The 25,045-nt window shown below is 34.8% G+C and overlaps 4 protein-coding genes across 10 annotated transcripts; 3 read left to right on the top strand and 1 right to left on the bottom strand.

Moving 5' to 3' along the window:
• The first annotated feature begins 421 nt into the window (after window positions 1-421).
• LOC140982434 (protein DETOXIFICATION 54) lies at window positions 422-3,062 on the top strand. 3 transcript variants are annotated; one of them, XM_073448935.1, is made up of 4 exons: window positions 422-496; window positions 622-820; window positions 924-1,793; window positions 2,432-3,061. In XM_073448935.1, the coding sequence occupies exons 2-4, from the start codon at window positions 767-769 to the stop codon at window positions 2,972-2,974; spliced, it is 1,467 nt and encodes a 488-aa protein (XP_073305036.1). In that variant the 5' UTR covers window positions 422-496; window positions 622-766; the 3' UTR covers window positions 2,975-3,061. The 3 variants fall into 3 exon arrangements, with proteins under 3 accessions (XP_073305036.1, XP_073305037.1, XP_073305035.1); XM_073448936.1 differs by having other exon boundaries at window positions 443-496; window positions 703-820; window positions 2,432-3,062; XM_073448934.1 differs by lacking the exon at window positions 422-496 and having other exon boundaries at window positions 525-820.
• Window positions 3,063-9,664: 6,602 nt separating this feature from the next.
• Window positions 9,665-13,777, top strand: LOC140983201 (sucrose transport protein-like). 3 transcript variants are annotated; one of them, XR_012176393.1, is made up of 7 exons: window positions 9,665-9,764; window positions 11,255-11,748; window positions 12,023-12,808; window positions 12,896-13,093; window positions 13,172-13,235; window positions 13,311-13,354; window positions 13,454-13,479. XR_012176393.1 is itself a non-coding variant. In XM_073450140.1 (6 exons), the coding sequence occupies exons 1-6, from the start codon at window positions 9,689-9,691 to the stop codon at window positions 13,631-13,633; spliced, it is 1,644 nt and encodes a 547-aa protein (XP_073306241.1). In that variant the 5' UTR covers window positions 9,665-9,688; the 3' UTR covers window positions 13,634-13,775. The 3 variants fall into 3 exon arrangements, 2 of the variants coding, with proteins under 2 accessions (XP_073306241.1, XP_073306242.1); XM_073450140.1 differs by lacking the exon at window positions 12,896-13,093 and having other exon boundaries at window positions 13,454-13,775; XM_073450141.1 differs by lacking the exons at window positions 12,896-13,093; window positions 13,172-13,235 and having other exon boundaries at window positions 13,454-13,777.
• A 681-nt stretch (window positions 13,778-14,458) lies between these two features.
• Window positions 14,459-20,745, top strand: LOC140982833 (embryogenesis-associated protein EMB8-like). Of its 3 annotated transcripts, none has more exons than XM_073449583.1 (14): window positions 14,459-14,802; window positions 15,327-15,416; window positions 15,686-15,747; window positions 16,486-16,586; window positions 17,285-17,374; window positions 17,754-17,876; window positions 17,960-18,037; window positions 18,378-18,463; window positions 18,635-18,719; window positions 19,223-19,279; window positions 19,352-19,482; window positions 19,549-19,632; window positions 20,002-20,071; window positions 20,171-20,743. In XM_073449583.1, exons 1-14 carry the CDS (start codon window positions 14,540-14,542, stop codon window positions 20,579-20,581), a joined length of 1,731 nt encoding a protein of 576 aa, XP_073305684.1. In that variant the 5' UTR covers window positions 14,459-14,539; the 3' UTR covers window positions 20,582-20,743. The 3 variants fall into 3 exon arrangements, with proteins under 3 accessions (XP_073305684.1, XP_073305685.1, XP_073305686.1); XM_073449584.1 differs by having other exon boundaries at window positions 18,635-18,683; window positions 20,171-20,741; XM_073449585.1 differs by lacking the exon at window positions 14,459-14,802 and adding an exon at window positions 16,278-16,375 and having other exon boundaries at window positions 15,397-15,416; window positions 20,171-20,745.
• Window positions 20,746-21,454: 709 nt separating this feature from the next.
• On the bottom strand, window positions 21,455-23,396 carry LOC140983083 (DNA-directed RNA polymerases II, IV and V subunit 10). The gene is made up of 4 exons (XM_073449985.1): window positions 23,270-23,396; window positions 23,117-23,175; window positions 22,358-22,452; window positions 21,455-21,842 (listed from the first exon to the last, which is right to left on the bottom strand). Exons 1-4 carry the CDS (start codon window positions 23,303-23,305, stop codon window positions 21,817-21,819), a joined length of 216 nt encoding a protein of 71 aa, XP_073306086.1. The 5' UTR covers window positions 23,306-23,396; the 3' UTR covers window positions 21,455-21,816.
• Between the last annotated feature and the right edge of the window lie 1,649 nt (window positions 23,397-25,045).

The raw sequence follows: 25,045 nt of genomic DNA, 5'->3' as shown, positions 1-25,045 counted from the left end.
TTAAATTTTTTGGTCTAAAACCTTTAAATCAATCAATTATTTCTCATTTATCACCAATATTTTAGTTCAAATAATAAGTATAGAGTTTATATCATACACATTAAAATTTACGAAGAAAAAAAAAACTAACTCTTTTTTTTTACGATTCAAAGCATTAGATGCTTTTTTATATACATTTCTCTTTATTTTTTAATATGTATATAAGTGACAAATAAATAATATTTGATGGTGTATATACAGTTTTGATATGCTGCACACTTATGTGAGCACCGATGAGGTGTCACTCACCCATTGGATGTGACGAAATATAGAAAAATTGCGTATCCAATGGGTGAGTGACAACTCATCAGTGCTCACATAGATGTGCAGCATATCAAAACTCAATTATGCTCGAATATGGTATCTTTTTCATACATATATATGTGTGTGCTTATGCTCGTATATGTTATATTTTCCTTCCAGAAACAAGAATCTTGAAGTTAAGAAGAAACAAAAGGTTGTTTGATGAGAAAATCTATTATTTCCTTTTCCTCTTGTACTTTACATGGTTACTAATTATGCAACAGTTTTCTAAAGCTTACAGGAAAAATCACGAAATTGATTAAATTTATTGTTCTGCAGTTCCTCGAGTCTCCGAAAGGCAACTTTTTGTGCTTTCGGAATTATTCGAGCTCTTGTAATCGAGACCTGCCTTATTTGCAGATTATCACATGCCATCCTTAAATAGTTGAAAGAAAAGCTTGAGTAATTCTCATCTTTTGCTAGAATGGCTGAAAAAAGTTCAGACTTTTACTCCCACAAATTACCTTCCTCCTCCCAGGTACCCTTTTGAGGACTATCCCTCGACTTTTTATATTGGTTTACATGCATTTAAAGCTTAATCTAAGTTATGTTGCATTTTTTTCGGTGATTTTCTTGAAAAGGTAGTGGAGGAGTTGAAGGAACTATGGTCGATGGCACTTCCTATAACAGCAATGAACTGTTTAGTGTATGTTAGAGCAGTGGTTTCAGTTTTGTTTTTGGGCAGAATTGGGAGCCTAGAGTTAGCCGGTGGTGCCCTTTCTATAGGCTTCACAAACATAACTGGCTACTCAGTTTTAGTAGGCCTTGCATCTGGGCTCGAGCCTGTGTGTAGCCAAGCCTACGGCAGCAAAAACTGGGACCTTCTTTCACTCTCTCTCCACCGCATGATCTTCATACTTTTCTTGGCAGTAATCCCCATAAGTGTAATTTGGATTAATCTTGAATCCATCATGCTTTTTATGGGCCAAGATAAAGATATAACCTCAATGGCTGCGACCTACTGTGTTTACTCACTCCCTGACCTTTTGACAAACACTTTTTTACAACCTTTGAGAGTATATTTAAGATCACAAGGGGTGACAAAGCCCCAAATGTGGTGCACTTTATTGGCTGTGATGTTTCATATACCATTGAATTATGTGCTTGTTGTCGTTTTGAGGTTGGGTGTTCCGGGTGTGGCGATGGCCTCTGTGATCACAAATTTGCACATGATGGTGTTGATGATGGGCTACGTTGTTGCTTATACGAGGTGGGAGTGGAAATGGGAGAAAATTGATGCGGCTTGTGGAGGTGTTGCGTCTCTTCTTAAGCTGGCAGTGCCTAGTTGTATTGGGATTTGTTTGGAGTGGTGGTGGTACGAGATTGTGACGGTGTTGGCCGGGTACTTACCGGATCCTAAGCTTGCGGTAGCTGCCACTGGGATAATTATTCAGACAACCAGCCTTATGTACACCGTTCCTATGGCATTGGCGGGCTGCATTTCAGCGAGGGTACTTAAATGTTACAAAAAATTATGTGATGAGGATATATTTGTAGTGTCGAAATCTATAAAATTGATCAAATAGTGATTCTATGGTTTTTTGCGACCAATTTTTCTGATTATTTGGGTGTTTTGCACTTTCTTGATACTTTGTCAGACTGTTTAGTTTAATTTGGTTCCCTTTACTTATCTAATTAATCCACTTGTCATGCACATTGGCATCTAAAACTGCATGATATGGTTGAGTCCAATCTTAGCTGAGGGCATTATAGGCCTTCAGTTTAGATCAAATGTACATAATTGACCTTTCACAAGGGTCAAGCGAACCACAAGCTTAAACCATTGCGGGACCATTCACTCCGCAAGAGAAGTTCAGGGAGAAAGCATGATCCGAAAATTAGCCATTCCGGTTGGGACAATACCCCGACTTGAGTAATCTCATCAACCATCATTCTGCTCAACTTAACACATGTTCATCTCCACTGGCCACTTTTTTGTTCCTGTTACATATTCGTACTTGATGCATGTGTTTTCTTAGTTGTTGACACGAGTTAACAGTCTTGAATTCCTTGAGAGCATCAAACTACGCGTGGTAGTTACATTGCTGTTGAATAATTAAATTATTTCATCAACTGATCCTATTTTAAGGTTGGCAATGAGCTCGGAGCAGGGAGGCCATACAAGGCCAAGTTGGCTGCTGTGGTTGCATTGGCCTGTGCATTTGCTATTGGATTCATCAACGTGATATGGACAACCGTCTTTAAGGAGAAATGGGGTGGACTCTTTACAAATGATGAAATGCTAAAAGCTCTAGTTGCCTCAGTTTTGCCTGTCATCGGCTTATGTGAGCTCGGAAACTGCCCCCAGACTACTGGCTGTGGCATCCTGCGTGGCGCGGCTAGGCCATCTGTTGGTGCACGAATCAATCTTGTCTCATTCTACTTTGTCGGCACACCTGTGGCAGTCGCGTTAGCCTTCTGGCTCAACGTTGGGTTCAGCGGGCTGTGGTCTGGCTTACTCGCTGCGCAAGCCGCATGTGCTATTTCGATATTATATGTTGTGTTTCGTCGCACAGACTGGGAAATTGAGTCTTTGAATGCCTCAAAACTTAGCGGCTTAGAGATGAATAGTGAGGGCAAGAATATTAACGAAGAGAAGAAGGGATTACTAGTTTTGGAGATTGATGCATGATGTAATTGTTTAGCCTACGGTGAAACGGGAATTTAATGTAAAATGCTTGAAATTTTAATTCATGGAGCATGTGTGTTTGAGCAACAAATTGTGATGATCGAAGGAATTTTCTGATGGAACAAAGATTGTTTTGCAATTTGAAAAGTATAAAGGAAGAGGGTAGTGGATGGGGTTGAATTGTTCACTGGCTTTAGTTGGTGTGGGGTGACAAGTTAGTCCGAATATATATAAAATTAAAATAGGACAGAAACGTTACATTCTGCAACTATAAAAAGATGTACGTGCTTAGTTCAGTGCAGTTGCAAGCACTGCAATATTTACTGTCATCCATGCATATTTTTTTGCAGAAAGAAAAAGGAAACATTATTATTCTCAGCCACCATCAATTTTTATTCAGACTATACACTCGTTTGCCGACACGTAAAAGCAAGATATTGTAGCAGAGAAGATCAGTGTGGGTGTACCTTAGCTATTTCCATCTTTAATCTTGTATGTATATATATATATATCTCACACAAATTCGTTCCTCTCCTTTTGATGTAGATGAATGATATCGATAGTCTATAAATTTTATGTTTCACGAGTTTTCAATTTGTTTTTATACCTAAATTAATCTTTTAACTGAGCGCATAGATGTAGCATTTTATATAAAAATAATAATAAAAATCCCTTCATCGATTTATTGTCCTATGACAGAAAAGAAAAATGTCTTCTAACTTTTCATGCAACATTTTCTATTATATTAACATTTATTGTCAAATATTGAGTTTGTTGTATTCATCTGGTAATTTTTTTAAATATATTAAATTAGAAAATCAGTTACAATTCCATACAGAAAACGATGAATAGATAATGTAAACATGCAATATTGAGGCAAATTTCTTTGGCTTAGGACACAGAATATTCATTTGTCACATTCTGATATTTATATATTTTCATGTTTGTAAAATTCCAAAATCCCTGTTTTAGCACTCACACCAATAGGTTTTCTTTATAATATCTTGTCGTGTCAGGGCCCGTGCACTTAATTAATATTTAATTATCAAACAACAAGGATTAATTGGTGTAAACAGCGAAAACGAGTTTAAAACGTTCATTTGGGCCTACAGAAATTTCGGCATGACCTCCCCATAAGTAGGACATCCCAAAAATTTCAAAACACAACAATAACATTATACGATCGAAAATAACATCAAGTTCACAATCAACCACACAAACATCCTACAGCCGCACTGGCCAGGACTAGACACGACATACCACAAATAAAATCTCAAACAACATAAAAACATCATACCATACAGCTACACAGGGCATCTCCCTAGCAAATGTATCAAACCAGCATAATATATATAAATATCTGGGAACTCTGACACAAACCGACTGACTACTGGGTACCACTCGCTGACGCTCCACCAGACGCGTCAAATCCCCTGGAATGACCTGCTATGGCATCAAAAACAACCACAACATAAAAAGAAAACAGGGGTCGGACCCCAGTACGACAAACCAGTAAAATCACGACGTATATAAAAGACATGTAATAATACCAAGTAAATGCAATGATATGCGATGCATGAATGGTAACAATGGAATAACGGATACCAAATGGAGTCCAAACGAATAGCATCATCAACAGTAACAGTGGCCACCCGTGCCAGGAATGCAGCATCAAATCGCCGCTCGTCCATGCACGTAGCATCGGGAATGCGAGTAGCTAAGTCGCTCGTCCCTAGCTGTCATCTGGGAATGTGGCTAATCCTAACCCACTCGTCCCTCTGATGACTCAGTATATCTCAACAGAATCAACATAAATCGCCGTCAAAGGAGTCAAGGCTCAATATGTTATGTCAATATAATTTATGCATGAATGCATCAGAATAAACATTCAAGGCACGTAATAGCAAACAACATTCACCGAATATTCTTACACGTCAATATAAGCGTCATAATAATATAGGTTTGAGCGTACCTCAATTACAACTTACAATACCACAGTAAATTCTTAAGGACTATCGAATGAACTCGTCCAACGATATAACCTACAATATACATTCGCTATACACTTCAATACAATGCATTCTAACCAACTAAAACAAATTAAATTGGCTCGGTTAAAAATCAATTTCCGGGCAGCCTATATAACCTATCAAATTCTGAAATTCAAGCTTAATACCTCAATAATCTAGGCTAAAACGCACAATAGTGATCTCGGAGAAGTAGCTCGTCGGAATGTCGCCGGAAACACTGTTCACGATCTGAAAAACGAGTTGGAAATTAGGGAAAAAGCTTACTGCTACACTTTTATAAACTAATCCACCAAGAACAACCAAAAATTCGAAGCCAAAAGCTTACCTAAACCCGAATCGAAGCTCACACAAACTGTTGCTGGAAAAACAAGACCGATTAAGCTTGCAACCTTCCGATTCAAGGTAAGAAAGAAGCTAATAGAATGGAGGAAGAAAGTTTGCTAAGCTGCTGCACTATTCTCCGACCACCGGTGGCGCTGCGCGACTGAAGAAGAAAATGGAGAGAAGCGACGGGCAAGGCTGGCGAAGAGCTTGCTGGAATTGAACGATCTGATTTCTATCAAATGGGTTTGGGTATTTAATTAAATGAAATGGGCTGGGCCTTTTAGGTATTGGGCCTCACATGTCGTTAATACATACGTGGCTTTTTAACTCGCAAGGAAGATGGAATTTCAGAGGACATGGGTTAAAGTTTTGTGTTAGAGAATGAGTGTCTCTTCACATCCCGGCTTGGTCCGGCCCGGCCGGCTTCTAATTATGCTCTGTCACAACGTGTAAAGACCAAATTTGCTTGTTTCAGGCAAATATGATGAATAATCTGGACTTGAGGAACGGATGCACCTTGGCTCTTGGTAGCACGAATCTCTGCAAGAACCGCTACGCCAATATCTTGCCATGTATGCCAATCTGAAAATTTCTCTGGCAGCTTACGATTTACAGCTAGTTTTGATCGGTAATAGTAATGATCTTTAAACTTCATCGCTGCAGTTTACAATAACAGGGTTATCTTGAAGCAGTTTAAAGATAACGGAGAATCACCCGGGAAATATATCAATGCAAGCTTTTCATTGCAAAAAAATTAGAATTTGACAGCGTGTGATAGGCAGGCTTACAGAGTTACAGTATCATGATATGATGAACCTCTTTGCTGTATTTTCTGAATATTTGTTTTTCTCTGGTTCCTCATGATAACCCTTCCACCACCTCCACTAAAATTAAGCCAAAAGGTAATTCGAGCTCCCTTTCTAGAGGTCCATGTGTCAGTTTGTTTTAAATTTTCATTCCAGTTTTAAGCCTTCTTTTACAAGTATATCTTTTGTATAAGCATTATCCGAGTCCTTGGTTTGTCTCTATCTGGTTAATAATGTCTTTGCTAAATATGTCTTAGGGAACTATACTAACCTTTCACGTGGAATGACAGTTCAGACAGTGAAACATGGAGATTATTTCCAAGCAGATGACTTACGTACCCAAAGAGTTTAGCAAAATATGCATCTTGAACTAATGGGTACAAACAACAGATACTTCATTAATTTTGCTATTCTTAGAGGTGAAACGCAAAGAGGTGAGGAAATCATCTGTTAACAATGTGATCTACCAATTTAGATTGATTATAAATTTACCTAAATGATGGACCCCTTGTATTATGACTTTCCAGGAAATCTTTTTCATGTTTGACGTTTATTTACTTTAGCAGTGCAGGTATTGGCAGAACTGGAACTCACTGTTTGGTTCACAACACAATTCAAATAGTTCTTCTTGGAGACGTGTCTGCTGTGGATCTGGCCAAGACCGTGAAACGGAACGATTCAAACTCAGGTTTGTTTTCCTGGTTCTTCGTCATCCACGCCAAGTGATCTCTCACCAAAACAGATAGCCTTTCTCAACTAAATTCCTAGATACACGCCAGATCCTTGTGTTTTATGATAGCAAAATAATCAATCTAGTGCATTTTCTTCTCAAATGAAGTATTAGAAGTCCAGAACTTTAGGACTTCATGCATGTAGTATATAGGATGAAATTTAATGGTTTTGCCGATCAACCTTTGTTAATTGTTGATTATATATCTGTGCTTCTGATGTTGCAGGAGCAATATTTCTTTTGCTATGATGCAGTTATTCATGAACTTGACAGCATAGTACTACGTTTTTTGGGTATGCTTTCTGCAGACTCCAACATCTTTAGTAACACTATTTGTTATTCTTTGTTTCATGGCATATAATTTTTTATGATTATTGCCAGAAAATGAAGTTATCATCATCAAGTGAGCATTTTGCTGTCTGGACCTTGCTGTCACCAACTCTCTCACTCCGATATATATATATTGAATTGTTCCTTCAACTAAATTGCTTGTTTTATGCATTTCTAGTGCAAATTTGTATTCATTGTTAGTATTGATTATTTTACTCAAAAGGGATTTCCAAATTCTTATTTTTCTTGATGTCCTGTTTTATCAGTTCTTAACACGTAAAAGTGACATATGAATTGTGAGCTGCATCATGTTTGCAAGAGTTTTTTGGAAGTGAAATTTATTCGAACACAGAGACCGAACAAAAGCTAAATTCGTTATGATTTTTTAGCTTAAAATTGACCGCTCAAAATTAGGAAATTAGCTCTTTCAATCATTTCTCTTAATATCGAATTTTTTAGAATAAACTAATTTTAAATTCAATATAATTCAATAGTTTGAATATATTCTGATATGCTAAGTTTAATATTTTTAAAATAAAACTAGGATATAATATGATCATACCCGAAAAACAAATCTTTATATTTCTCAAAGTTAAATATGCTCAATATTTTAAGTTTTGCGTTTTCGGTTCTACATAATTTCAAAACAAACAATATATTTTTATAACCAAACCAATTTAAACCATGAATTTCGGTTTGGTCCAATTTAGATAACTAATTTTAAGTTTTGAGTTTGAGAGTAAATTATTTTATTGCATGTTATATTATAATTTGGAAAAATTAACGATTGACATTTGACATATATTGAGTGAATATTTTATTTGATAGTTGATTAAATATTTATAAGTAAAAAAAATATATTAAAATATTTAAGAAAGTTACATAATTTCGAAATTTATAAAAAAAATCTAGACTTCAAGAATTATAATTATATTTAGCAAAAACTTGTGTGAGATGATCTCACGGGTCGTATTTTGTGAGACGGATCTCTCATTTGGGGTCATCTATGAAAAATTGTTACTTTTTATGCTAAGAGTATTACTNGTCGTTAATACATACGTGGCTTTTTAACTCGCAAGGAAGATGGAATTTCAGAGGACATGGGTTAAAGTTTTGTGTTAGAGAATGAGTGTCTCTTCACATCCCGGCTTGGTCCGGCCCGGCCGGCTTCTAATTATGCTCTGTCACAACGTGTAAAGACCAAATTTGCTTGTTTCAGGCAAATATGATGAATAATCTGGACTTGAGGAACGGATGCACCTTGGCTCTTGGTAGCACGAATCTCTGCAAGAACCGCTACGCCAATATCTTGCCATGTATGCCAATCTGAAAATTTCTCTGGCAGCTTACGATTTACAGCTAGTTTTGATCGGTAATAGTAATGATCTTTAAACTTCATCGCTGCAGTTTACAATAACAGGGTTATCTTGAAGCAGTTTAAAGATAACGGAGAATCACCCGGGAAATATATCAATGCAAGCTTTTCATTGCAAAAAAATTAGAATTTGACAGCGTGTGATAGGCAGGCTTACAGAGTTACAGTATCATGATATGATGAACCTCTTTGCTGTATTTTCTGAATATTTGTTTTTCTCTGGTTCCTCATGATAACCCTTCCACCACCTCCACTAAAATTAAGCCAAAAGGTAATTCGAGCTCCCTTTCTAGAGGTCCATGTGTCAGTTTGTTTTAAATTTTCATTCCAGTTTTAAGCCTTCTTTTACAAGTATATCTTTTGTATAAGCATTATCCGAGTCCTTGGTTTGTCTCTATCTGGTTAATAATGTCTTTGCTAAATATGTCTTAGGGAACTATACTAACCTTTCACGTGGAATGACAGTTCAGACAGTGAAACATGGAGATTATTTCCAAGCAGATGACTTACGTACCCAAAGAGTTTAGCAAAATATGCATCTTGAACTAATGGGTACAAACAACAGATACTTCATTAATTTTGCTATTCTTAGAGGTGAAACGCAAAGAGGTGAGGAAATCATCTGTTAACAATGTGATCTACCAATTTAGATTGATTATAAATTTACCTAAATGATGGACCCCTTGTATTATGACTTTCCAGGAAATCTTTTTCATGTTTGACGTTTATTTACTTTAGCAGTGCAGGTATTGGCAGAACTGGAACTCACTGTTTGGTTCACAACACAATTCAAATAGTTCTTCTTGGAGACGTGTCTGCTGTGGATCTGGCCAAGACCGTGAAACGGAACGATTCAAACTCAGGTTTGTTTTCCTGGTTCTTCGTCATCCACGCCAAGTGATCTCTCACCAAAACAGATAGCCTTTCTCAACTAAATTCCTAGATACACGCCAGATCCTTGTGTTTTATGATAGCAAAATAATCAATCTAGTGCATTTTCTTCTCAAATGAAGTATTAGAAGTCCAGAACTTTAGGACTTCATGCATGTAGTATATAGGATGAAATTTAATGGTTTTGCCGATCAACCTTTGTTAATTGTTGATTATATATCTGTGCTTCTGATGTTGCAGGAGCAATATTTCTTTTGCTATGATGCAGTTATTCATGAACTTGACAGCATAGTACTACGTTTTTTGGGTATGCTTTCTGCAGACTCCAACATCTTTAGTAACACTATTTGTTATTCTTTGTTTCATGGCATATAATTTTTTATGATTATTGCCAGAAAATGAAGTTATCATCATCAAGTGAGCATTTTGCTGTCTGGACCTTGCTGTCACCAACTCTCTCACTCCGATATATATATATTGAATTGTTCCTTCAACTAAATTGCTTGTTTTATGCATTTCTAGTGCAAATTTGTATTCATTGTTAGTATTGATTATTTTACTCAAAAGGGATTTCCAAATTCTTATTTTTCTTGATGTCCTGTTTTATCAGTTCTTAACACGTAAAAGTGACATATGAATTGTGAGCTGCATCATGTTTGCAAGAGTTTTTTGGAAGTGAAATTTATTCGAACACAGAGACCGAACAAAAGCTAAATTCGTTATGATTTTTTAGCTTAAAATTGACCGCTCAAAATTAGGAAATTAGCTCTTTCAATCATTTCTCTTAATATCGAATTTTTTAGAATAAACTAATTTTAAATTCAATATAATTCAATAGTTTGAATATATTCTGATATGCTAAGTTTAATATTTTTAAAATAAAACTAGGATATAATATGATCATACCCGAAAAACAAATCTTTATATTTCTCAAAGTTAAATATGCTCAATATTTTAAGTTTTGCGTTTTCGGTTCTACATAATTTCAAAACAAACAATATATTTTTATAACCAAACCAATTTAAACCATGAATTTCGGTTTGGTCCAATTTAGATAACTAATTTTAAGTTTTGAGTTTGAGAGTAAATTATTTTATTGCATGTTATATTATAATTTGGAAAAATTAACGATTGACATTTGACATATATTGAGTGAATATTTTATTTGATAGTTGATTAAATATTTATAAGTAAAAAAAATATATTAAAATATTTAAGAAAGTTACATAATTTCGAAATTTATAAAAAAAATCTAGACTTCAAGAATTATAATTATATTTAGCAAAAACTTGTGTGAGATGATCTCACGGGTCGTATTTTGTGAGACGGATCTCTCATTTGGGGTCATCTATGAAAAATTGTTACTTTTTATGCTAAGAGTATTACTTTTTATTATGAATATCGGTAGGATTGACCCGTCTCACAAAAAAAAAATTAGTGAGACCGTCTCACAAAAGACCTACTCATTATATTTAATTGAACTAAAATCAAGATAAATAAATTTTCAATATATTTATACTGTCAAAAAACCCACTAATAATATAATAGAAACTAAAAATAAAATAAAAAATACTCCTATCAAGAAAAATTACCTAAACTAACAAAATTTATTTAACGATTCATTTATATTAATATAGTCTTGTTTGAATATGTTTGATTTGAGTTATTTTTATCCCAAGATTACCAATTCAATTGGTGATAGCCAGAAAATTGATGATTTGGTTTTGTTTTCTTTACTGATTAGCCGTGTTTACATGCAAAAATACAAAAATCTAAGTTACATAAATACACACACAGGAAAAAGACTAGAGAAAGGCAGTTACATGGAGGTTGATGCTGAAGTAAAGAACAGTAGAGTTTCTTCGTTGGAAGTACAACAACCGCCGTTAGGGGCGGAGCCACTGGAAAAAGTTATTCTGGTGGCCTCTATAGCGGCGGGAGTGCAGTTCGCGTGGGCTCTGCAGCTCTCTCTTCTAACTCCATACGTGCAGCTTTTAGGAGTACCCCATAGGTGGGCCGCTTTTATTTGGCTTTGCGGACCCATTTCGGGGATGTTGGTTCAGCCAATTGTTGGTTACTACAGTGATAACTGTACCTCCCGGTTCGGCCGCCGCCGTCCCTTCATCGCCGCCGGGTCTGCCCTGGTTTCCGTTGCCGTTTTTCTCGTTGGATTCGCCGCTGATTTAGGCCATGCAGCGGGTGATCACATCGGGAAGGCTGTGAAGCCACGAGCTATTACTGTTTTTGTGGTGGGGTTTTGGATTCTTGACGTTGCCAATAACATGTTACAGGTAAGCTAAAATGGTCGATAAGAAAATTAAATTTTCCATGTCGTTGCTGAAAAAAGCCCCATCAGCATCGTTTTCCTTAATTCCTGATGTTGTTCATGTAATGTAAATCGCGGATAAGGATTTACTTTCAAGCATACTGCTCTATCAGCACCGGGTTAGAATGTCAAAATGAGAAAACGCAAGAAATTTACTTAAAAAATTATGTAAATAATATGATTCTGAGTTTTTGTTTCTCGAAATCTTTTCCGAGTCTTTTTTTTTTCCCCTTCTGCAGGGTCCTTGTAGGGCATTCTTGGCCGATTTATCAGGAGGAAGTGCAAGCAAAATGAGCACCGCAAATGCTCTGTACTCGTTCTTCATGGCAGTGGGGAACGTTCTAGGCTACGCCGCCGGAGCATATACCCACCTCTACAAAATCTTCCCTTTCTCGAAGACCAAAGCTTGCGACTTGTACTGTGCAAATCTCAAGAGCTGTTTATTCATCTCCGTTGCTCTTTTGTTGACTTTGACCGCTCTAGCATTAATCATTGTACGAGAAAAGGAAACACCAAACATCTCATCACTGGAGGCAGCCAAAAAACGAAAGATTCCACTTTTTGGGGAATTATTGGGTGCGCTTAAGGACTTGCCTAGACCCATGTGGATTTTACTACTGGTAACGTTTCTTAACTGGTTTGCTTGGTTCCCCTTCTTGTTGTTTGATACAGATTGGATGGGGAAGGAGGTGTACGGTGGTAAAGTGGGGGAGGGGAAGTTGTATGATCTTGGTGTGCATGCTGGTGCACTGGGGCTGATGCTTAATTCTGTGGTATTGGGTATCACTTCTTTGGGAGTACAATTTTTGGTTCATTCTTTTGGTGGGGTGAAAAAGGTGTGGGGTGGGGTTAACTTTTTGTTGGCTTTCTGTTTGGGAATGACTCTTTGGATCACTAAATTTGCCGAGTCAAGTAGGCGTGGTGTTGCCACCAATGGGAGTGCCGGTGCCACATTGCAGCCGCCTCAGGTTGGTGTTAGGGTTGGAGCTCTGGCCCTCTTTGCTGTTCTTGGGATACCTCAAGCAGTGAGTTTTGTTGATTCTTTGTCACTTGGTTATAATGTATGCTTTGGATATGCAATCTTGGGTACTGAATTTGCTTCAAAATGTCAGGCTTAGTATGCAGATTATTGCATGTGTCTGTTAGGACTTTGAGCATTGATTCGAAAGCCCTGTACCTTCAAGCCATAGTTCATTAGGGCGAGTCTATTTGATTTTCGAAAGCAGACATGATATCAGTTAAAACAGCCACATAAATCAGTTTTGTCCTGATAGGATTTGGCTGCTTAAAATGCAAATGTGTTTCCAATGGTAATGTTTCAGTAATCTGAACATTCCAAAATTTTTGAAGAAAGGCTGTAGCCTAACATATATCATCTGTTTTGTTAGATAACTTACAGCATTCCATTTACTTTGGCATCCATATTTTCCAGTAATTCTGGTGCAGGGCAAGGTAAACACTGCTTACCTTATCCCTTGGAGTTTTTTCAATCTTTTCATTAACTGATTATGGTAATGACATGGTTAGGTCTTTCACTGGGAGTTCTAAATCTTGCAATTGTCATACCACAGGTATGTAAAATATTCCGGTATTTATCTGAGAAACGACTGTGCGCTACACTTTTTCATGTGGATGGGAATGAAAATCTTGATTTTTTTGGTTGAAACCAGATGATGGTTTCTGTGGCAAGTGGGCCGTGGGATGCCATGTTCGGAGGCAGTAACCTGCCTGCATTTGTGGCGGGAGCGGTGGCAGCCGCTGCCAGCGGTATTGTTGCATTGACAATGCTTCCATCTCCACATTCTGATGTTTCATCAGCCAATGCTTTGTGCACCGGTGGATTTCATTGAATGTTTTGTGTCCCAAGTTTCTTCTCTTTTTTTTGGGTAAAAACAATCGGCTTGTGTAAAAATTGTTGTGGAGATGATCCCTTCTATGAAATCACTAGTTAGTTCAATTGGCCTTTGGTTGAACAAAAGAATTAACTAATTAAGTTGTTATCGCATCCAGTGAGCTCTTTGACTTGAAAAATATTCAAGAATAGGGATTTCATCATAATTCAAAAGCATATAATAATAATCTATTAAATATTTTTTTAGATATATCCTATTGACTAATTAGTGCTGGGATTCATTTGAAATTTGCACAAGTTTATGTGTGAAAGCAGGAAAATGGAAATTTCAGTACAGTACTCCAATTATGTTGCATCTATCTAAAAAATTAATATATATGGCTACTAATCCTTCTCACAAAATAATCAAATCAAACGAAAATAGAGGGCTTTCAATTATTCTAACTTGGTTTTTAAAGGATGTTTGAGTAAATTTATGTTAAATAATATAATATCTTCCTATAATAATTAAGATGTGAAGACATTTGGATAAAATAAGATTATGAAAGTTAAACATATTTTGGTATTATTAAACCTTTTTTATCATCGGCATGATAATATATATAAAAAAACTCAAATAATTATTTCTAGACATATTTTTACAGAAAATAGTTTTAGAATATTGTGATCGATTTTAAAACTATATAGTTTTAAGTTTAATAAATAATTTTTTCCGTAAATCATATATTTTGAACATATTTAATAGTATCGTTAATTTTTAAATATTTTTTTTCCAAAAAAATTAAAACAATATTTCTTTAATCACTATAAATTCTCAGGCAGTTTACTCAATTAATAACCATTAACCGACACAAATACCTGAAATTTCGATCACATTTAATCAAAACGATTAATTTTTCTTTCCATGGATGATTGCTCTGAAGCAATTCTTGAACCTCCGGCAATTCCTTATAAGCTCCTTCTTGATACCGCTTTTGCAATACCCATTTGGAAGTATTTTGCTGGGTTTCTTCTCTTTTGCACTATTTTGTTGTACAATTTTTTGGAGTTCCATTTTTTCCAGGATCTTTTTACTGGATTTCGCGGTGGTCCGGTTTCATTGACGTTTAATCCGAGCTCGGATATATATCGTGCAGTCGTATCCAAGTGTAAGACGCTTCATGGGAGGTAAAGTTCTCTTTTTAAAAAAAAATTGCAAAAATAAAAATAAAACTCAAATGAGAACTTTCTTGATAGTAGAGTTCAGACAAGGGCTTTAAAATATTGGCTTATCAGATATTTGAATCGATGAACAATTTGGTGTTAAAAGAACAAATCATTTAAGTGCTGAAATGTAATTGCATTTATGATTCGGGTTTTTATGGTTGATTGCATTTCTGCCGGTGATGCTGGCCTCTGGATATGAATTTTGGTGGAGGCTAGGGGAAGAATATCTGCATTATTAGTTGATGAAGATGGCGAGGGATAAAAAATAATTATACTCTTTCCTAGTGATCCTTTCTCATTTCGATGGTCAATTTTTCATTAGATTTCAGGATGTTTGTTTTAACATTACTTCCAGCAACTTCCTCTTCGAGATTAGAGATGACTGGCAGGGAAATTTCATAGTTGTAGCTATAATCTAGCTTGCTTTTTTTTCCAGTTCAACTTTGGTTGATATGTTGTTTTACTGTAACCCTGGCACTGAATAGGTATTTGGCGACACCCTGGCTCTCAAATCCACATTTCCAAACTTCTTTCATAAACTTCTTTGGGAGGCCTCCAGTGTTTAGCTATCGAAGGTGAAGTATTTCTGCTTATACTCAAGGATTTCAAGCGCATTACTTTCTTTGTCGGGAAAATTGAAAATAGATAGCATACCTTCAGAGCAATATGCATATTATGGTGTTAGAATGTTTTGATCTTTGTAAGATAATACCGTATTCAGTATTTGCTGTATATTCACTTTTCAAATCTTCCAGGGATGATAGAAACTTAAAATTGTTTCTGTTCATGCTATTGAAATTATCTTGATACTCCCCTCTAATGCTTGTGTTGAAATTTATCTCAGACAAATGTTTCATGCATCTGATGGTGGGACGTTTGCTCTGGATTGGTTAATGCATTCTGATGGTAAAGAGAATGATACCTTATATTGTTATTTGACTGGTTGAGGCATGTAGCAGATACAGAATGCAAGCATACACCAATGCATCATAAAAAGAGTTTTTCCCCAACATAGCTTCTTCAGCTCCATAAATGGGTTTAGAATGCTAAACCTATTCTTGCTGCAGTAGTCATGTTTCATGTTCATGAGTACAATTGCTCAATTACTAATACTGATTTTTTTCTTTTTTCTATTTTTTTTCCCTTCGAAGAAGCTTCGTCATTTATATCTTCTCGATCTATTTACTTTGATATCTTTTGCACTCAGTCTTTGCATTAATACCAAAAAAAAAAAAAAACACCACCACCACAACATTCAATTATGGACTTTCTTGATTAATTTATTTATGCAAAAATCAATCTTTAAATCATTGTTCTTTCATTTTCACGTTATAAATTAACTATAATGCATTTAAATGTCTTCTACCTCGAACATCACTCCACAGATATAGAAAAACGAAAACATTCACCACTTACTTTCTTTGGATTGGCTGAAGAGGACCGGGTTTGGTGTGCATGTTTCTGGTATGAATAGATAGAAGAAACATGGCATATCTGGCAACTAGTATCCCCACCTGTGCACAAGTTTATGTCTGTTGAGTATCCTATTATATTCCAACTTCTGACAGTTAAAACTGATTATTTTTTGTTTAAGAGGTGTGGTTGCTTACTTCTCGTATATGACTTTCAGTTTTTTTTTGGCAGTATCTGGAGTAGATGCTACAAATAACCACGTTATTTCTGAAGATGATGCGACTCCAATTATTGTTATGATTCCAGGACTGACAAGTGATTCTGCTTCTCCGGTGAGCTTGGGATTGAGATCCACTGAATACAGATTTTGTCTGTTGGCATAAGAGAAATTGTTCGATGTTTCAAGTGCTGTACCTGTTTTGTATTTTGGCAGTCATCATTAGTTGAATATGAACTAAAAAATGTAAACAAACTTGACCGTTTTGCCTAAAAGTTTTCTCCTGCAATTTTGGATAAGGTGATTTCATTGATAACCCAAGTAAACGGTATGCCATCCAAAACATCAGAAGCTTGCATACTAAACAAGAGAGTAGAGAGAAAAAATACTGCATGCTCAGAACGACATCCATAACAACGGACCCTAAAATCTAATCCAGAGTTCTAGTAGCAAAATAATGAAACAAGAGTTGCAAGAAGCATGTTTATATGGCAAATCCAATTTTCCGAAACCTATTATATGGACCTTTTAATGGTTATACTGGCTAGTTCGGGCATTCTTATCTTGATGTTCAGCTTACCATGTTTTATGGAATTTTTGACAAGTAAGCTATGTTTTGTTTATAGGATGATTGGATTGTATCAGAGTTGAATTTCATTACTTATTGTTGGAATCAAACAAAACACTAGGAATGGCAAATCCTTAAGAATCATTTAGTGATTGGATGTCTGCTTCTTTTTTAATTTACGTGATCATTGGATAACTTGCATCTCTTTTTAGAAATTGACTTTATCTAATTGATTTTTGCTACAGTACATGAAACATCTTGTTTTCAATACAGCAAAACATGGTTGGAATGTGGTTGTCAGCAATCACCGAGGATTAGGTGGCGTTTCTGTAACTGTAAGTACTAGGATCCTTGGCGATACTAGCAAAGGATGGTAGGTTTTCTGAAGTGTAACTACTTGTGAAAACATCTCTCTTCTCTCTCGAGAAAGTATTTATTTCAGAGGAGCGATAGTGTGCTTATGTTTGATACAAGCACCTGCAATATCTATATTTCAATGCTTCTCTATTTCGATGCTTGGAATTTGTTGTATCTTATGTGTTGCTCTGTGAAAGATTTGATGATCATTCCAGTAAAACTTGTTTTAAAGTTTCTTGTTGAGGTTGAGTGGGAGCTGTTAAGTTTAGCTGGCCAACCAGGATTTCTCATTAAAAATATCGATCATAGTTGTTTTTCCGACCCTTGACTTTGGCCTGAGTGATTATATTTCTGCAGTCAGATTGTTTCTATAATGCTGGATGGACAGAGGATGTGCGAGATGTCATTAATTATCTACATGAAAAGTATTATGCAGCACCATTGTTTGTTGTGGGAACTAGTATCGGTGCTAACATTTTGGTATGTTCCCAGTGTATTACCTTGTTCTATGGAGCAGAATGACAGTATTAGTAACTGGTTGGTACCTAAATATTTTTTTGTAGGTAAAATATCTTGGAGAGGATGGGGAGAATGTTCCGGTTGCAGGTGCTGTAGCAGTTTGCTCTCCTTGGGATCTCTTGGTCAGTTTGTGTGAACTACTAGTACTGGTTTAAAGTCATATCATTTTTTTTGTTAACAAACTGTAGACACAATTTATATGACTCTGATAGTTTGTAAAAAGGCTGCTGCTTTTGGTTTGTGTTGGTGCTCAGTATTATAAAGTATTCATAAAAGTTGTGGTTTAAAAAAATTGATAACTGTAGCTGGACAATATTAGAAAAAGACATCATCCAATCCTTCATGTACCATAAGAAGTCAATTATCAATTTTCGGAAGCTATTTTCTTGAGTGGAACATCTTATACATAATACAATCTCATAATTTAATAGAATTTTCTCTCTTTTATTTCCACTTTCACAGATTGGTTCCAGGTTTATATGTCGAAGACTAGTACAAAAGTTATATGACAGAGCTCTTACCATTGGTCTTCAAGGTTATGCACAATTGTATGTTATTACCCTCTAAAATGATATATAACTTTGTTAGTCCATTTAGAATTCTAGTCCTGTTTCAAAGATGCAATATTTTCATTCACTTATTTCTATTAATAAGCTATCTTATGTTGGGCTGGCATAAAAGGTCACTAACTTATTGTGTTATATAATTGTGTTATGCAGGCATGAAACTCGTTATTCTCGCCTTGCTAACTGGGAGGGTATCAAAAAAGTTAGTCTTCTGCAGTGCTGTGTACTTTTCGAGCAAGTACTTTTACTTTTTTGGGATTTTGTATTGTTTTTACTAAAAATTTGTTTTTTTTCCTTCGAAATTTGTACATACCGCAGGTTGCCTTAATATTTTGTTTAATTGCTGATTTGTAAATGCTCCTTATGTGGCACTGCAAGGAACTAGTTGATTAAACTAGACTACCTTTTCCCCAGTAGCTTTGTTCTGTTATATATCACACGGTTCGTCCGCCTAAGTGTTTTTTGGACTTCTTTGTCATGTACAAATGTATAGCTTTACCCAAATGTCTTCCACTAGATTGATGGCCTTTATTTCATTTGAAACTTGATTCTTCTTGAAAGTTTTGTAAATGTTTTAATCTAAAATTGTTCTGGAATTAGTGAAACGAACATGGGTAACATGAATGATGAATGCAACTTATTTTCAAGTGTGTTTTTCCCTGTGCGATATATTGTGTTTCAGAAATTAGCTACTTGTATAGAATATTCTTCCTTTCTGGTTAAATATGTGTCTTTTTGTAGTCACGATCTATTCGGGATTTTGATACTCATGCCACCTGTCTAGTTGGAAACTATGAGGTATCTTTCTCTTGCTCTTCCTCCCTATCATGTTCGTTGGAAGCATATTGAAATACATTTTATTTCTTCAAGACTGTGGACACGTACTATAGACGTTGTAGCAGTGCTGCTTTTATCGGACAAGTTTCAGTTCCACTATTATGCATAAGTGCATTGGACGACCCGGTTTGCACTAGAGAAGCCATTCCTTGGGATGAGTGCCGGTATGTTTACATCTCCCTGCCTTCTTACAGTTCATGTGACCCGCCATAACTAATTTTTTATTGTAGAGCAAATAAAAACATCGTTCTAGCCACAACACAACATGGTGGACACCTGGCATTCTTTGAGGGCTTCACTGCATCTGGCCTATGGTACTTTTTTCTCTACATTATACCTATCTTGTCATTTTTTCTGTAAACTAACGTCTTCAGTGATGCGTGACAATATAAATTTCACCAATCTTTACAAATTTATTAGCATGCAACTAATGTTCAGTTTTTTACGCCTTGATAAAACCGCTACAAATTTATAAATATGAGTAGACTTAGGTTAGCCTCGTTGATATGAAATAGGAATATTATCATGCAACTAGGCCTTTTCCCTCTACACTATATGACCAGTCAGCCAATGCGAACTCGTTTTAAAAGTAAACTTCTCCCATGATCCCATGATCCGCTAAATGGTAATTTCACAGAAATTTGGCATGGATCTTTGAATTCAAAGTGTTCTTTTCTCCACAGGTGGGTGACAGCCGTTAATGAATTTCTCGAAGTTTTATATTCGAGTTCTTACATGCATAAACAAAAGAAGGTCCATGTTTGTTTCACTATCTTACTTTTCTAGCGAACAGGACATTCGCAGCATAAAGCTCGGCTAATAATGGTTACACTTTTACTATCATCATTTCAGAAAGAAAGCAATGGATCTCATTCTGTACTACTTCAATCTTCGATAGATCAAGGCCCATATCTCAACGTAGCTGATGGAATGGTGGCTGCAATGGGAAATGAGCAAACGGATGGTGCTATCATTGAGACATCTGATGAGACTAACAGAACCGGTTTTGATACAGGCAACCATGAGGTCACTGATCCAAGAAAACCGGATTCTTCATCCTTTGTGGCTCAAAAAGAAGGTGGGGATTCAAAGGGCTCAACTGTCGTTGAAAGGTGCTTATATCAGATTTCGCGACAAAATAAGAGGTCCATCTGGTTGCTTGCTTATGTAGCCATTCTATCAACTTGGCCTATAGTCGGGGCAGCACTTGGTTTTTTCTTCCAAAAGAAGATTAAAAGAGCATTACAAGGAAAAACCGCGTAATTAAAATCTATCACAGTTCCTGTACTAGTTTGCATAAAGCTTCTTATTAAGTTTCAAGAAACATTTAAGACCGCTCAAGTCTCGTTTCGTATTGTTATAATATTACTACAAATAATTTTATCATGCGTTAATTCAATTTGTTATAGCTGTTGTGAACTCTGTGTTACGTTGATAGATACGTATCATTTACATATACGGTATCTGGTGTTTTTTTGTAATTATAATTATAATAAAAAAAGTGTAAACGTGTAATTTTTCTGACAAAATACAAATTTAAGTTTGGGTGTGAGGATTTAAATCAAATTTACCATTAAATAAACTTTAATATTACCAAAATAATATTTTTAATTCAAATAATAATGTATGTATATAATCAAATATTAAATTTAAGATTTTAAAAATAAGAAAATTAAATTTAAAAAATTGAAAACTCTGGTTCAATACCTGTTCGATTGGTTCTAACGGATCAAACGGTTATAAGAAGATGTCTGGAACAAACCCCAACTGACCGATCTAATTCTGAAAACACTGGTTAATACAATCATGTACTAGATCAATTTACTTGTTACATAAAAAAAATACCACATTCCTCCATTTGTCATCTCCAACTCTTCATCTTCTAACAATTTTCATAGTTTCAATGCTTTCATCAAAATGCATTATAACCATAATCTCTTTTCCAAGATGATGTTTCTCTATTAATACGGATTAATTTAATTAATGCTGGCTGATAAAAACAATTTGAACCTTGCTTTCCAGAAACAAAGTAAAATAAATAAAAAGAACAAAAATGTAAATCCATTGCAAAGAGGAAAACCTTAGGTAAACAATCACCATCAAGTATAATTTCTTTTTTTAGAACAAAAAAAAAACTTCGAATTATGACTTTCAAAACGATGACAGTAAGATTTTACAACATATATCGAAATACAAGAGTTAATATAAAAGATCTTTAACTTTAATAACGTAAAGAAATCAGAAATGAATAAGAAAGGCGTCTTCCACGTAAGGATTGATATAACTGTGTAATGCAAGGAAAAGAAATAAATTTTTTTAATATATTTCATTGCTGATTTCCTTCGAAAGTTCACATGATTCAAAGACCACCTTGCCTGCCTTCCCAGATTTTTACATAGTATTCTTTTACACTGCTAACATGAACCTCCCACCAGTGGGGAAACAAAACGATGCACTGCGAGATACACACTCGCAAATACAGTAACTAAGAAGCTGCATCAACTGCCATCTGATTTCTCCAAAGCTGTAAGAGAGAAAGAGTCAACTGCCAAGTGAGTTCCAACTATGGAGAGCGGTGAACCAAGGGCGATATTATTTTGATGCTTAAGGGTTTTTTCTAAGCATCCAAGTATGAACAGATTCAATAAGCAATAACTCGTATTGTGACATGTTCTTCGAGGGAACATAGTGTCGTGTATTGGGAAGTTAACGAGTTCTCAAATGTTCCATTACATGTATCAATTTCATCAGAAAGCCAATTTAAGTCGCTTCACATGTTTGAATGTTCATATCACAAAGTGGTTTGCCATAGGTCCAAGCCGCATAGAGCGATTGCAACAACTAGATTTGACCTTGCTTGTAATTTGTAAAGAAGGAAAGAATTACCATCATGATAAATAACCATTCAACCAGATAGAGCTCTTGACAGGACATGTTCACAGATTTTGGCATCCATAACCACCGATCAAAGAGATCAAGCATGCAGACACTAAGAATAGAAAGCAGGAGAGATTTAAAAATAAGGGAGATGACACTGACTGTTGTAGTTCAGAAGCTTCTCGATGAGATCAACATGAGTCATCAGCATTCTTCGGCAGCAGTACCGAACAAGCATAAGTGCGTCTAGAGCATCGCTGCAAAGAAAACTCGTGTGGTTACCTTGAAATTGTACAAAGATAACATAAATCGGAAATAAATTTTAAAATAACTCATCCTCACTTCTTTCTCAAAACAACAAAGACGAATGGATTAAGTTTAGTTAACTAGCTAAACTACAATTTTCTATACAAAGGTCATCCTAACACACACTTCTACCAATTTAATATTCTCTCTCACGAAACAAGATCATGACAAAGCATGCAATTTACCAGGTGTCGTAATCAAGGATTATTTCATCTCACGGATTTGAATGAATTGTTCAAGGATTATTTTTCAAGGAATTCGTTCAAATTTACTTTTAGAAGAATAAAACAATAAGTTAGTGACACTTTCATATGTTACCCGGTACAGAACCAGGAAAAGATACTTTTCATCAATACATGAATCTCAAAGGCAAGAAACCACCATAAACCATATCCGTAAATGAATAATATATTCATTCACACTGCTTTATGGACAAAAATTAAGGTTTATTTACGCGAATCAAAATTTAACTTTGATGTTTCCAGAACAAACCGCGATTCTTGCACTTTGACCCGAAGATAAGAGAACATAACTTCAAAGCAAATATCAACATCAGAACATTAAATTAACCTCTTACAGGAAACAAATCATGAACCCCGCTGCAAGAAAACTCACCCTTCGGTGTAATCAGACTGGAGTAAGTCAAGATACATATCCCATTTGTTTCCAATCACCTAAAAGAAAGGTTTTCCAAGAAAATCAAAACATCGACACAAAGTATTAAGCATCAGTAAATCTAAACAAAGACTACAAAAAGTGAAAGACGACCTTCCCACACGTGAAGCAACGAACCGGAATAATCATCTTGCCCTTCGCTAGGGTTTTTCTCCGGTAAGTAAAACTCCAGAAGAATTTTGTATCGCCAGCAGCCAGTATTTATAGGCCCATATTTTTCGATCCACATACGAAAATTGGGTCAGACTTTATACATTTAAATTTTTTTATTTATTTATGAAACGAATTAATTATATTATATTTATAATCTAAATAAAATATATATATGATAAAATTGAGTGTTGTAATGATTTTTATTTTTAATTATAATACTCATTTAAAACAAATTGTTTGCTGATTAATAATCATCATAAATTACTTTTTTCCCACTACTACGACTCGGTGAGTTATTATTTTTAAAAAAAAAAACTAGACAACTGAAATTATTCTCCAAAATTTCTGGCATATTATTGAAATAAATGTGCTATATTACATAGTTTTCAGTTTACCATAATTTTTTTTAATAATTTTTAAAAAATGTAAGTTTTTTCTAATTATTAAATTCATAAATATTTTCGATTGAGTGATTTTTAAAACTTTGATTTTATAATTGAAGTTAAATATTTTAATTCAATGATAGTACCAGATCATAATTTTTTCATTGACATTTTACGAATAATTAATTCATCGAAATATCAACTTCTCTTAATAAATGCTACTGTAATAACTTTAATGAGAAATATATTTTCACTCCATAAATTTACAATAAATTTTACACTCTTAGAGAATTATTTGAATAAAAATTGTGAAAATTATTATTTAAATTACCTTTTGTTCTAGATTTACATGATATCACCTCAACGGTATAGTTTTGATATAGTGAACATCTTATGAGATAACATTCACATATTAAATGTACACGACGTCGTCTCAGCGGTGTTCACATAAATGTTCAAGTAAATGTTCATCATATCAAAATTCTATAGATATAGTTTTAATATGATGAACACCCACAGTTGGCGTCTATGTGAGTATCTACGTGAGTATTGTCGCAGTGCGTCACATACATCTAATAAGTGAATATTACATCAGTCAATGCACTTTGCGATTTCTAAAAAAAATTATTCTTCAATCATTTGTTAGCTTCCGCTTAATTTCATGAAAATGTCATAGTTGGTCTCACGACGGTTTTGATTCTTAAAAAATGATTATGATATTTTGGTAAATAAACGTTTGAAGGGGATATCTGTATTATCCAATTAAGAATATTTGATATTTTATTAAAAATCTAGTATTATAATAAGTGTAATATTATATATACAACTAAATTTATACAATAATTTTTATAATACAAAAATTTTATTTTTCAAAATCTCATGAAATATTAACAAAATACCACGATATAATTATTGTGCAGATCGTTGTACCATATATTTGTTATACAGTTAACATTATTCTTGTAATAACTTATTTACCAAACACTCTAACTTAAAAATTTACCTTTTCGTTTTTTTAGACACTAACCATTTTTTATTTTTCACATTAATTTCTTCACAATCTATAAATTAAATCATTTATCTAGATAATATGATTTGACTCCAAAATTATTTGATCACAATTTGCTTTCAATAATCAAGACTAACGATAGCAAAATGATAATTGAAGCTATCTAATTATTTTTTTTTAAAAAAAAGATACGATTGTTCCAGCAGTATGAGATCTGGCTAGTTTAATTTAAGAGAGACGAGATGCCATCTAACCACCAAGTTACATGAAACATATGTGCCTCATAATTATGCATATTTCATAACAACCATATTATATACACAA

This window comes from Primulina huaijiensis, chromosome 8 (genome assembly GCF_012295235.1).
Source record: "Primulina huaijiensis isolate GDHJ02 chromosome 8, ASM1229523v2, whole genome shotgun sequence".
Taxonomy (NCBI): Eukaryota; Viridiplantae; Streptophyta; class Magnoliopsida; order Lamiales; family Gesneriaceae; genus Primulina; species Primulina huaijiensis.
Note: the sequence above shows the minus strand (reverse complement) of the source record. Positions and strands in the feature narration are given on the sequence as shown.